At 42.4% G+C, this 13,263-nt stretch overlaps 1 protein-coding gene across 11 annotated transcripts in view; it reads left to right on the forward strand.

The window, feature by feature from the left end:
* MTA1 (metastasis associated 1) overlaps positions 1–13,263 on the forward strand; it is a 298,988-nt gene that overhangs the window by 172,686 nt on the left and 113,039 nt on the right. For all 11 annotated transcript variants that reach the window (XR_010190411.1, XM_063947327.1, XM_063947328.1 and 8 more), the window contains one exon: positions 10,185–10,374. Coding sequence is in view for 10 of the 11 variants with exons in the window: in XM_063947327.1 (XP_063803397.1) it covers positions 10,185–10,374 (190 nt within the window). In the remaining variant the exon portion in view is untranslated. The remainder of the gene's footprint in view (positions 1–10,184; positions 10,375–13,263) is intronic.

Below are 13,263 nucleotides of genomic sequence, written 5' to 3' on the forward strand. Positions count from 1 at the left end.
ATACTCAAGGTACTGAGAATCATAAGAAGGAGAGGAGTAAGGACTATACTCGTGGCTCCGGATTGGCTAAGAAGGACTTGGTACCCGGAACTTCAAGAGATGCTCACATAGGAACCGTGGCCTCTACCTCTAAGAAGGGATCTGCTCCAGCAGGGACCCTGTCTGTTCCAAGACTTACCGCGGCTGCGTTTGACGGCATGGCGGTTGAACGCCGGATCCTGAAGGAAAAAGGCATTCCGGATGAAGTCATCCCTACCCTGATCAAAGCCAGGAAGGATGTAACCGCACAACATTATCACCGTATTTGGCGTAAATATGTTGCGTGGTGCGAGGCCAGGAAGGCCCCTACAGAGGAATTTCAACTGGGTCGTTTCCTGCATTTCCTGCAAACAGGACTGTCTATGGGCCTAAAATTAGGGTCCATTAAGGTTCAAATTTCGGCCCTGTCGATTTTCTTCCAGAAAGAACTGGCTTCAGTTCCTGAAGTTCAGACGTTTGTCAAGGGGGTACTGCATATACAACCTCCTTTTGTGCCTCCAGTGGCACCTTGGGATCTCAATGTAGTTTTGGGGTTCCTAAAATCACATTGGTTTGAACCACTCACCACTGTGGACTTAAAATATCTCACATGGAAAGTGGTAATGCTGTTGGCCCTGGCTTCAGCCAGGCGTGTCTCAGAATTGGCGGCTTTATCCTATAAAAGCCCTTACCTAATTTTTCATACGGACAGGGCAGAATTGAGGACTCGTCCTCAATTTCTCCCTAAGGTGGTTTCAGCGTTTCACCTGAACCAGCCTATTGTGGTACCTGCGGCTACTAGGGACTTGGAGGACTCCAAGTTGCTGGACGTAGTCAGGGCCCTGAAAATATATGTTTCCAGGACGGCTGGAGTCAGGAAATCTGACTCGCTGTTTATCCTGTATGCACCCAACAAGCTGGGTGCTCCTGCTTCTAAGCAGACTATTGCTCGTTGGATTTGTAGTACAATTCAGCTTGCACATTCTGTGGCAGGCCTGCCACAGCCAAAATCTGTGAAAGCCCATTCCACGAGGAAGGTGGGCTCATCTTGGGCGGCTGCCCGAGGGGTCTCGGCGTTACAACTTTGCCGAGCAGCTACTTGGTCAGGGGCAAACACGTTTGCTAAATTCTACAAATTTGATACCCTGGCTGAGGAGGACCTGGAGTTCTCTCATTCGGTGCTGCAGAGTCATCCGCACTCTCCCGCCCGTTTGGGAGCTTTGGTATAATCCCCATGGTCCTTACGGAGTTCCCAGCATCCACTAGGACGTCAGAGAAAATAAGAATTTACTTACCGATAATTCTATTTCTCGTAGTCCGTAGTGGATGCTGGGCGCCCATCCCAAGTGCGGTTTGTCTGCAATACTTGTACATAGTTATTGTTACAAAAATCGGGTTATTATTGTTGTGAGCCATCTTTCCAGAGGCTCCTCTGTTATCATGCTGTTAACTGGGTTCAGATCACAGGTTATACGGTGTGATTGGTGTGGCTGGTATGAGTCTTACCCGGGATTCAAAATCCTTCCTTATTGTGTACGCTCGTCCGGGCACAGTATCCTAACTGAGGCTTGGAGGAGGGTCATAGGGGGAGGAGCCAGTGCACACCAGGTAGTCCTAAAGCTTTACTTTTGTGCCCAGTCTCCTGCGGAGCCGCTATTCCCCATGGTCCTTACGGAGTTCCCAGCATCCACTACGGACTACGAGAAATAGAATTATCGGTAAGTAAATTCTTTTTTTTTTTTATGCTGTTTACACCAATTCAGATCATTTTGGATTCCTTTCTCTGGATATTAATGGTCGACTTATTTATTTTATTTCCAACCCCCCCCCCCCCCCTTCCATTTTCCCCATTTAGTTAGTTATTTATTTATTTCGAATGGGAGCAGCTTTTTGTGAACAAATAAAAGCATTTAATTGTATTTGAAAATAAATAAAACCCATTTAGCCCAGTGGGGAGATATTTATTGTGCATTTCTGTGCGTTTTTAACTTTATTTTTAAGTGTATTTATAACTCTGCCTTTTCCACTTAGGAGAGTTCAACACGCATCTACAAAATTTTAAAAAAGTCCATTTATTTCAATGGGAACGCATTGCGGTTGACAAGCATTTACATATGCAGTTAACACATGCGTTTGGGTTGGCTTGAAAATTTTGTAAACTTCCTGTTTTCAGACGGGAAGCTCGCACGTGCAGAAGGGTGTGACTGGCATTATGGATGCTGAGAAGCTGACAAACAACATACAAGTACACCCAAAACTTTACGATGACACCCATGGTCACCATTACAGCCATAATAAAAATGAAAACCACTGGGAGACTGCCTACCAGGAGGAGGTTCCAAACTGGGAGTCCCTTACTCAGCTGGAAAGAAGTACAAAGGGTATTTGTTTACTTTTTTTTTTTTTTTTTTACTATATCTGTATATTTTAGTCTATGCCCTATCTCATGCTTGTGTCCTAGCAATGTTGCATTTATTTAATAGCTTGTCATGCATGTTCATACTTTTCTAATTACCAATACTTGCTGCATGCTTCCTTGACAATTTACATGCATGATTCAAGCCATGTTCCGCTGTTGTCCTGTAAATGGAAAAAGTACATACGCACATTCAAAAATAAAATAATATTATGTGTTTTTTAAACAGCCAGAGAACTGCATGTGAAGTGGCGGACGTTTAAGGATGGATTCCGGAAGGACCTTCATGCTACCTCTTCTGCACCTATCGGCTATGTAGCTCACAAACTCAAGGGAACACCCACTGTTTAAGCAGCTTGTGTTCCTTAAGCCCAGAATGGAACTTCGCGGGCATGTATTAGATAGATGTGAATATATTATTTAGTATCCTTAATATTTAAAAAAAATTAAAACCTTGTATATCACGTTGGGAAACATTGATGAATATCCCAATGATCTGTCATCTCTGCTACCATTGGCTCAGTGGAAGCATCAAGTTTATCTGGCAACCCCAATGAGTGCCCACCAACTTCAACATTAGAGAAGCAAAACTCCTCTAACTTCCAGGATATTTTCAGGACACCCTCAGAGCAGGAAAAAGAAGAAGCCAGTTGACAACTGGGACACAGTCCATCACACTTGTCCCACATTATTAAGGGCTTGAAAGAAGAGTTGAAAAGTCACATAGCATTGGAAACTGTTCCCCTATTGCCATCCAATGAAGATCAGGCATTCGTGTGTTGTAAAAGCTTGACAGGCGATGTAAGAAATTTAAGCCTGACTGATCATTAATACAGTTATCTCAAACCATATTCCAGTTATTGACAGTCCCTGGAAGATTCCAACTCTATGGATAATTAAGACTATAATTGTAGTTCTCTTAAACATGTGTTACCATTACTATTCATCATGCATTCTCACTGTATGCTTCCAGTGCAATGGCCAATAAACGTATGCTTGTCAAATCCTACCTCACTTTCCAACTTTTGGTCTACCTGGTAATATACACATTGACATTGATGGGTTCCGTGTACAGTACCTCCTGGGGTTTACGGAACCAGCACGGTTACCTTTTGCTAATGGACAGGACAAATGTCTGTATATTTCAGTGTTTAAAAATGTGTATGTTGGGTTCCTTATGCAATGTTACATTTGTTATACTAACTTTGTAAAAACATCTTTCACCAGGTCATGTGTATTTGTTTCCCATTACCAATTTTATGCACTCTGTATTAACAATATACCAAAACTAGAATTCATCTGTGAAATAGCATTAAATGTAAGTTTAAAGTTGTGGCAGAAAAAACAGGAAATTCCTTTTGCATTCTTTAAATTGTGTTGCACTCAGGATTCTTGGTTCCAATGTGTATCTTTTACTGCGTAGGTAAGATTTTACTACGTGGTACAACAAAAAACATTGTGTTAAAAATGAATGCTTACAGTATGTAGATCTGAAGGTAGTACTTTATATACCTATGTTAAAAAAACATATAACGGTTTTATTTATTGTTTATAATAAATAAAAATAGAAAAAAGGCAAATGTTGGTTTATTTTTATTTAATTAACAAATGCAAGCAGAGGCAACATAACCGTTCTCATATTGCATACATATTGCCCTCTCAGGTGACATGGAAACACATTGCATACTCTCCTTCCTTCGATGCTCCAGGTTGTTTACCTTGCTGGCTACTTTTTCCATACCACTTGATATAATGTCTTCTGCAATCCCCCTCCACATCCATCAAGTTTGTGGCCAGGAGAAATATCTACTTTGTGATCAAGATGCCAAAAGCTCACTCAACAAATAGCTCTGGCCAGTCTATAAAAAAAAAATTCCCCTTTTATTTTTGAAAATAGTTAAACACACATAATACACAAAAATACAGACTAGGTATATCAGCAAATTAAAAAGAAATAATAGTGCACACAACAAATAGCATGTTGATATAACAGTATAAATGATCAGCTACATTTTTGTTGTAAATATGGGGTACAAAACATAAAAACAACAAATAATAAAAACCATAATATAAGCAGACAAACAAGTATATATCAATGACAAAAGGGGTAAAGTAGGAAGCGGAAGGAGGTATAGGATGATATGGAGGCAATCTTCTGTAGCCCAGGTAAGAGTCTATGATCTGTAGAATACCAGGGGTCCCAGGTGGTGTGGAATTTTGGTACTGTATCATGTAACAAAGCAGTTGTTGCTAGATACCACACTTTAAGCAATTAGAAATCGACAATTCAAGGGCTTGTTTCCAATTTGGAGAGATCAACTTTTTAGCTGTATTAAAAACATGGCAGCTTAACTTGTTTTGTGATTTAGCTAGTGACCTGAGGGGGGGTTGTTGTTGTTGTTATTATTATCAGCTATTTATATAGCGCAAACATATTCTGCAGCGCTTTACAGAGAATATTTTGGCCATTCACATCAGTCCCTGCCCCAGTGGAGCTTACAATCTATTTTTCCCTACCACATGTACACGCAAACACATTCACGCTAGGGTTAATTTTGTTGGGATCCAGTGAACCTACCGGTATATTTTTGGAGTGTGAGAGGAAACCGGAGTAACCAGAGAGAACCCACGCAAATCCACACAGTTAGGGCCTTGGTGGGAATGGAACCCATGACCTCAGTGCTGTGAAGCAGTAATGCTAACCATTACACCATCCATACTGCCCACAAAGAAGCATATAGAGGGTCCTTAAAAGGTGAGATACCCACCCTGTTAATGGCCTAATTCGAGGTTGATTGCAAAAGCTAAATCTTCCTCTAATGGGCAAACCCATATGCACTGCTGGTGGGGCAGATGTAACATGTGCAGAGAGAGTTAGATTTGGGTGGGTTATTTTGTTTCTGTGCAGAGTAAGTACTGGCTGCTTTATTTTTACACTGCTATTTAGTCAGCAAAGATCTGATGACCCCTGGACAATATGGCTTAGTCGTTCATGTACAAGGTACCAACAGGCGTATACTTTAAACTAAGTTTCTTCATAGTTGGCATTAATCGGCCAGTTTATAATTCAAGACTTCTTGCTGGTGATCAATACTTTTCTTGGGTAATGGTTTCATTCTATTTACTGGCAAAGCAAAAACCATGTTGGCTATAAACACTTCAGAATGTTAAACATTCATTCCTAAAGGTGGGTTCTGATATTTGCAAATTAAAGTCAATGTCTATCTTCTGGACAGAAGTTAATTCACGTTGTTGCAGCAAGCTCCAACATGTACTGGGAGTAATGCCAGGGCTAGTTGGGGTAGCCATCAGTACCACCAACTAATGTTTTTTTCAGGGTGAGGGAGAGGGAGGGTAAATTATTTTAATAAGTGACTCTGCTCATGTCATCTGCAAAAGCCACTGATTTCTGTTGAAGCATGCAGAGATACTCCTAAAACGCACAATAGTTGTATCTCTTATAGGCCCTAATTCAGAGTTGATTGCAGCAGCAATTTTGTTACCAGTTGGGCAAAACCATGTGCAGATGTAACATGTGCAGAGAGAGTTAGATTTGGGTGGGGTGTGTTCAAACTGAAATCTAAATTGCAGTGTAAAAATAAAGCAGCCAGTTTTTACCCTGCACAGAAACAATATAACCCACCCACGTCTAACTCTCTCTGCAAATATTATATCTGCCTCCCCTGCAGTGCACATGGTTTTGCCCAACTGCTAAAATATTTCCTGCTGCGATCAACTTGGAATTACCCCCTTGTTAGCAGTTGAGCAAAACCATGTGCATTGCAGGTGGGGCAGATGTAACATGTGCAGAGAGAATTAGATTTGGGTGGGGTGCGTTCAAACTGAAATCTAAATTGCAGTGTAAAAATAAAGCAGCCAGTATTTACCCTGCACAGAAACAAAATAACCCACCCAAATCTAACTCTCTCTGCACATGTTATATCTGTCCCCCCTGCAGTGCACATGGTTTTACCCAACTGCTAACAAATTTGCTGTTGCGATCAACTCTGAATTACCCCCGTAGAGTGGTGTTGCTATTTAAAGGGGACAACGTAAATTTTTGCACCTTCAGAGTAGCGCTGGGCTCTTGCTGAAGACCCAAGAATTAAGATGTCAAAATCTGCAGACAAAACTAAGCTTCATAAGGTTAACATGGAGCAAAGCATTAAGCACAAATTAAGCTAGACAGAACAATAGCAGATGTGGTTCAAAATAGAAGATTATAAGGCAATAGATTTAGTTAATTGTCGTACATTACATGGGTGTGTACCGATCCCGGCAGTGGAATGCTGGAGGGGGGGATCGCAATAAGCCCCTTGCGGGCTCGCTTCAGTCGCCATGGGTTCTATTCCCACTCTATGGGTGTCATGGACACCCACGAGTGGGAATAGACCCTGTTGGTCGGCATTCTGAGCGGGTGTTGGACAGCTGCTCCAATTACTGATATGGAGTGCATAAAATGAGGCATGGATGCATATAAAACAAATTACATTTTGCTATGGAATAAAACTTTACTTACCCTGCATCCTTAATATGGGGTTAGAAAACCAGTGCACTCCAGTACTATAAAATGTCAGTTGTGTTTTATAGTGTCTCCATCCAATGCAGAAATAGCCTACAGTGATCCTTCAGACACCTCTATTGCACAGCTGCAAAGGCTCTATTGCACACCAATGGACTGATCAAAGCTGCTTTCAGTGTATATGTATTCCATAATCGCAGAAATTGCTTACCGCACTTGGAGTCACAGCCCCTTAGTTAAATCATAGGTGTGATACGTGTGCATATACTTAGTTTATGAAATGTGTGTGTGTGTATAATAGATAAAAAAAAAATATATATATATATATATATATATATATAAAATATGCTGTATTTCTGGCATTTAAATAATAAACTTGTGCTGGAATTTCTGTTTAACTTTCCACTTTAAAAAAACACAACACCTGTATAGTGGCCCATATCACTGCATGGTAACTGATTTGCAATAAACACATTTACAAATTTGCGTAACAGTTAGAAATAATTTATATTAGAATATATAATAATAATTTTTATATACCTATCCAGGGAGTGCAATTCATTACCACGTAAGGGATGAGGGAAGCAAATTTTTATGAACTCTGAAAGGAACACAACATTCCTATTGTATTTCACCTCTGCCGTTTGATTAGTTGATAGCGGTACGCTGATTAGCGGAGTCATTAAAAGTTTAGTCTTCTCGATTATATTCTTTTTAATCTGTCTAACATCTATTGTTGGCCATTTATGCTAATACTTCCCAAAGGATTTTACCCTACTGGAGAAAGTTTATCTGTGATACCTCTACCGTTTTACATATTAATAAGGTAGCTGGATTCTAGAATATTCCAAGTAGGCACAACTAGCGACACACTTTTTCTCAAGTTACATTTATCACGTTGAATTTGGGTACTTGATTCTATGGGGTATATTCAATTAGGGTCGGATCCATTCCGACATGCATTTGTCGGAATGGATCAGACAAGGGCTATTCAAAGCCCATCTCAATTCGACTTTAAAAAAGTCAAATTGAGATGAGAGAGGGGTGAGCCGCGGGCAGCGCTGCAGTCGGATGTGGCACAGCTGCCAGACATCACGGCAGCGTCCACCTGGCTCCAGCAAGCGGGACCTCACTTGCTGGAGCTGGGCGGACGCTGCCGTGAACGGCGGCTATTACACATCCTCCTGTAGCGCTGCTCTCTCCCGTCTGCCCACGGCTCTCCCCCCTCTCCTCCTCTCAGGTCCCCCATCTCAGTTCGACTTTTTTTTTTAGTCCAACTGAGATGGTCGGAAACTTGGTCAAAACCTGTCGAATTTGGCCCTGTTTCCCACAGAAGTACGCGAATCGGCAGCTATACCGCCGAATCACGTAGTATTCAACAAGTCGAATTCCCCGACTTGTCGAATAAAAATGCTTTGGAATGAATAGGTTGGAACCCCTTCCGACCTGAAAAAGTCGACCTTAAGTGAATATACCTCTATACCCCTGAAGAAGTTCTTCAGGGCGAAACGCATTGGATTTATGCTTTAATTCTACTTCAGTATCAGATTGTGATTCAGCGTCCACAAAGAAACATGTTGTACTGAACATGAATTGGATAAACACACACCATACTTTTGTTAAACTGTAAAGAAGCTATTCATGTACTATTGTGCATTTTTAACATTTTTATTGTGAATAATTTTTACTCAGACTTGTAAACAATTTTTTATTGATAAATGTACCAATAATATTTATCATTTGATCTCGCATGGTATAAATAAGGAACATCGTTACTAGCACTTGCAGATCATCACATATATATATATATATATATATATATATATATATAATAGAATTTTTCTGTTTCATCCCCAGTACTTATATTTAAGGGGGGGGGGGGGCTGTTTGCGCAGAACATATGTGTCCGCATATTTGAAATAATGCAACGCCACTTTAAAATAACAGTATTATTCTCAGGCTGTATACTGTGGTTATTTTGCCCACTGCAATTAAACTACACAGTTCTTGAGTAGAAGTTTAGGACAGAGTAATGAGGACCCTTTTTTTATTATCATTAATGTCTTATTTGGTGTTTTATGCTGTTTTGTTTTGTATAATTTTTCTGGAGGGGCAGATTTGATTATTGCATTGACAGGCCTGGACACATGGGTGATACTTGTGGATTTTTGAGCAATGTTATGTATGGCTAAAGTAAAACATTTTTTGCATTGAATTAAGAAGAGTTTTAGGGGTATATTCAATTGAAGTCGAAAACTGCCGTCTGTCAAAGACTGCAGTTTTCGACTTTTTAAGGTCGAATCCCGATTCGACCTATTCAATATTTTGCAAAATTTTTCGACAAGTCGATGAATTCGACTTGTCGAAAAGCACGTGGATCGGAGGAATAGCTGCTGATCCACGTGTTGATGTCAAAAACGGGGCCAAATCCGACATGTTTTGGACCCCTTTTCGACCATCTCACTAAATCAGGTGTATCTGACGAGGACTTTGAAATACATGTAGATGTTCCTGCTCTAAGCAAATCCTACAAATCACTGATGATAAGGAATCCTCTACTGTCACTAAGAAAACTGCTGGAGCCGGGTGGAAGCTGCCGTGAGGTCGGGCGGCTGAGTGACATCCTGCTGCTGTACTAATCCGTAGCGCTGATCTCCCTGTATGCCCGCCGGCTGTCCACCCCCGCGGCTCGCCTCCCCCTCTCCTCCTCTGGGTCCCATCTAAATTTCGACTTGAAAAAGTTGAATTTCAGATGGGATTGAATAGGAGTTGTCTGATCTATTCCGACAAATACATGTCGGAATGGATCCGACTTTAATTGAATATACCCCTAAATAGGTATTGTTGAAAGTGAATGAATAGCTGCTAAGTGTCATCTGTCACTCTGAAATGGATGATCTGACATTTGATACATCATGATGTCAATGTGTAATAGGAAGAATTTTACATTTCTTTATGCAGTTTTTACACCGATAATGTATTGTATTGTGATGATAATTCTATGAGGAAGGACCATTTATCTGGAGTACATGAACACCTGTCCAGTTTAAATACCTTGTGTTGCCTGGTAATGTTACCCATATATCTTACCGTACAGTCTTCTTGTACACTCCTTTTATTCAAGGCTCAGGTTTAATCTTCACTGTTTTATCTAGAATATTGTATAACGTACGTTATCCTTGTTTCATTTCATGCATTCGCTGAAACCGTTTCTTATTTCCACATTAGAGTCCTCATAGCCTTACCATGAGAACCAGCGGAAGCCCAAAATTTGCCATGAAAACACGTCAAGCTTTTTACCTACATACCACAAAGCTGACCAGGATTGCCCGGCGGATATGCCGTGATATTTTCCATCCACAGTATGCTGCACGACATCCTTACATGCCTATCAACAGTGCCGCAATCAAAGCAGAGTGTAAGTATTTATGAGCTGGGAATATTTATACACATTATTATATTGTTTCTAATTTGATATTTCTCTTATGTCCTAGAGGATACCATTTAGTACCATGTGGTATAGACAGGTCCACTAGGAGCCATGGGCACTTTAAGAAATCAATAGTGTGCGCTGGCTCCTCCCTCTATGCCCCTCCCACCGGACTCAGTTTAGAAAATGTGCCCGGAGCAGCCGGTCACGCTTAGGGAAGCTCCTGAAGAGTTTTCTGCATTTATTTTCTGTTTGTTATTGTCAGACAGGGGTGGTTGGCACCAGCCTGCCTGCTTCATTGTACTTAGGGGGAGGGCCCAACCTCCTATAGGGTTAATGGACCCGTTCCCCGCTGACAGGACACTGAGCTCCTGAGGGAACCATTCGCAAGCCCCACCACGGCGAGCGTACAGTCCCGCAGCACGCCGCCACCCCTAACAGAGCCAGAAGTTAAAATTGTGGTGAGTACTATGCCGGCGTCCCGGTTAGCGGGTCGCTGGCTATTATGGCGGCACAAGGGTAGAAGCGCAGCTCTGAGTGCAGGCTGCGTCTCCAGGCGCAGATCAGCATTGCTGCACCGCTATGAGGGGTGAGCTGAGCCGTTTTTAAACAACTACACACACTGGCACAGCGCTTACAGGGGCTCTGACCCACTGTTAAGCACCAAAATCACCTCAGCCAATATAAAAAAAAACGAGAAGACCGCGTGCCATTGAGGGGGCGGGGCTTCACTATGAGCGGATCCAGCAGCTCACCAGCACCATTTTCCTTCTGCAGCTATACACAGACAGACTGGCAGGGAAGTGCAGCTCCTCCACAGTGACTCCAGATTACCTCAGTGGTACCAGGGGGTCATAGCAAGGGAGAGAGGGGGGGGGGGGGGGATCAGTATGAGAATACTAAGCCCTATTAAGGGTACTTAGTTGGCGACCCAGCCAAGCTTGGCATTAGCTATAAGGGTGTGGTGTGGCTGGCTCTATCATACTTTGTGTCTCCCTAGAGGGCTCTGTGTGGGTTAACTGTGCTTTTAACCTTTCTCCTGTGTGGGTGTGTTCTTTCACATTTCACAATGTCAAAGGAGTGTGTCTCATGCATGGCAGAGTGTTTTTCTTCCCCAGGGGTATCACTACAGTGTACTCAGGATAGTACACATTCTCAGACTAGTGGGTCCGAACCAGTATGGTTGGATTCATTAAAAAGGATGATCTCAAATATTTCACATAAATTGTCCCAAAATGAGAGACGCAATACTTAAGACAGTCTGTGGATGACCTGATGAATAGAGATTCAGTGTCCATACCAGCGTCTCAGACCCCTACCATTTGTCCACAAAAGCGTACACTGGCCCAGATCCTGTAGGCTGACACTGATGATGCTCTATTAGTTGCAGAGGAGGGTGAGGTGGACTCGGGAGGTGGGGATGCAGCTCTGTCACAAGTAATACAGGCCCTAATAGAAGCTATTAGAATGGTCCTGCACATTCCTGACAAAGTGACAGAGGAAGATGAGGAATCTTATTTTAATGTAAAAAAGATATCCTCTGCTACTTTCCCTGCATCTAAGGAATTAAATTCTCTATTTGAAGATACTTTGATTATTCCTGATAATTAGTTTCAGATCCCTAAAAGGTTACTGGCATCCTTCCCTTTTCCTCATGATGATAGAAAAAAATGGGAAAACCCACTGATTGTTGATGCATCGGTATCTCGGTTGTCACGTAAGATAATCTTACCTGTCCCGGGGGCAGCCTCCTTAAAGGACACGGCTGACCGCAAGATTGAGACCACTCTCAAATATCTGTACATAGCTGTGGGGGTGGCCCAAAGACCCACAACAGCTTGTGCATGGATCACTAGGGCCATTGCAAAATGGTCAGGTAACCTAATTGAGGGGTTAGATTCCATATACAGGACTCTGCAAATTTTATAGTGGAGGCCATAAAAGAGAGCCTTTCTCAATGCACGCACCACGGCCATGGCAGTGTCAGCACGCAGGGGCCTATGGCTACATCAGTGAACTGCGGATGCGGATTCCAGAAAGGTGTGGAAAGCCTACCATTCACAGGTGAGGCCCTGTTTGGAGATGAACTAGATACGTGGATATCCAAGGCTACAGCGGGTAAATCTACATACCTTCCTTCCGCAGTCCCTCCAGCTAGGAAGACCTACTCTGCTCCAACTCTGCAGTCCTTTCGGACAGCAAAATTTAAAAATAAAGCCAAAGGTTCTTCTACAGCCTTCAAAGGCAATAGAGGTAAACCCAGAAAACAAGCAACTGCAGGTTCACAGTACCAGAACTTAGGTTCTGTTTCCTCAAAGCCTTCAACATGACGGTGGACTGCACTGCCTGGAAGACCAGCAGGTGGGAGCCCGATTTAAAAGATTTAATTCACATATGGGCAACATCATGCCAGGATCCCTGGGTCAAAGAGCTCATTGCCCCGGGGTACAGACACGAGTTTCAGGAACTCCCACCTCACAGATTCTTCAAATCAGGCTTACCAGCTTCTCAGGAGGCAAGTATAATTTTACAGGATGCAATTCAAAAACTGGTACAGACTCGGGTCATTGTTCCAGTTCCATCTCCGCTACAGAACAAAGGTTATTATTCCAACCTGTTTGTGGTACAGAAACCGGACGGTTCGGTAAGACCCATTTTAAACCTCAAATCACTGAACCCGTATTTACGGGTGTTCAAATTCAAGATGGAGTCTCTGAGAGCAGTGATCTCAGGTCTGGAGGAAGGGGAGTTCTTGGTGTCTCTGGATATCAAGGATGCGTATCTTCATATCCCAATCTGGCCGTCTCATCAGGCTTATCTAAGGTTTGCATTACAGGTCCAGTTCCAGGCCCTGCCATTTGGCCTCTCCACGGCACC

This window comes from Pseudophryne corroboree, chromosome 12, assembly GCF_028390025.1.
Source record: "Pseudophryne corroboree isolate aPseCor3 chromosome 12, aPseCor3.hap2, whole genome shotgun sequence".
NCBI classification, from domain to species: Eukaryota; Metazoa; Chordata; class Amphibia; order Anura; family Myobatrachidae; genus Pseudophryne; species Pseudophryne corroboree.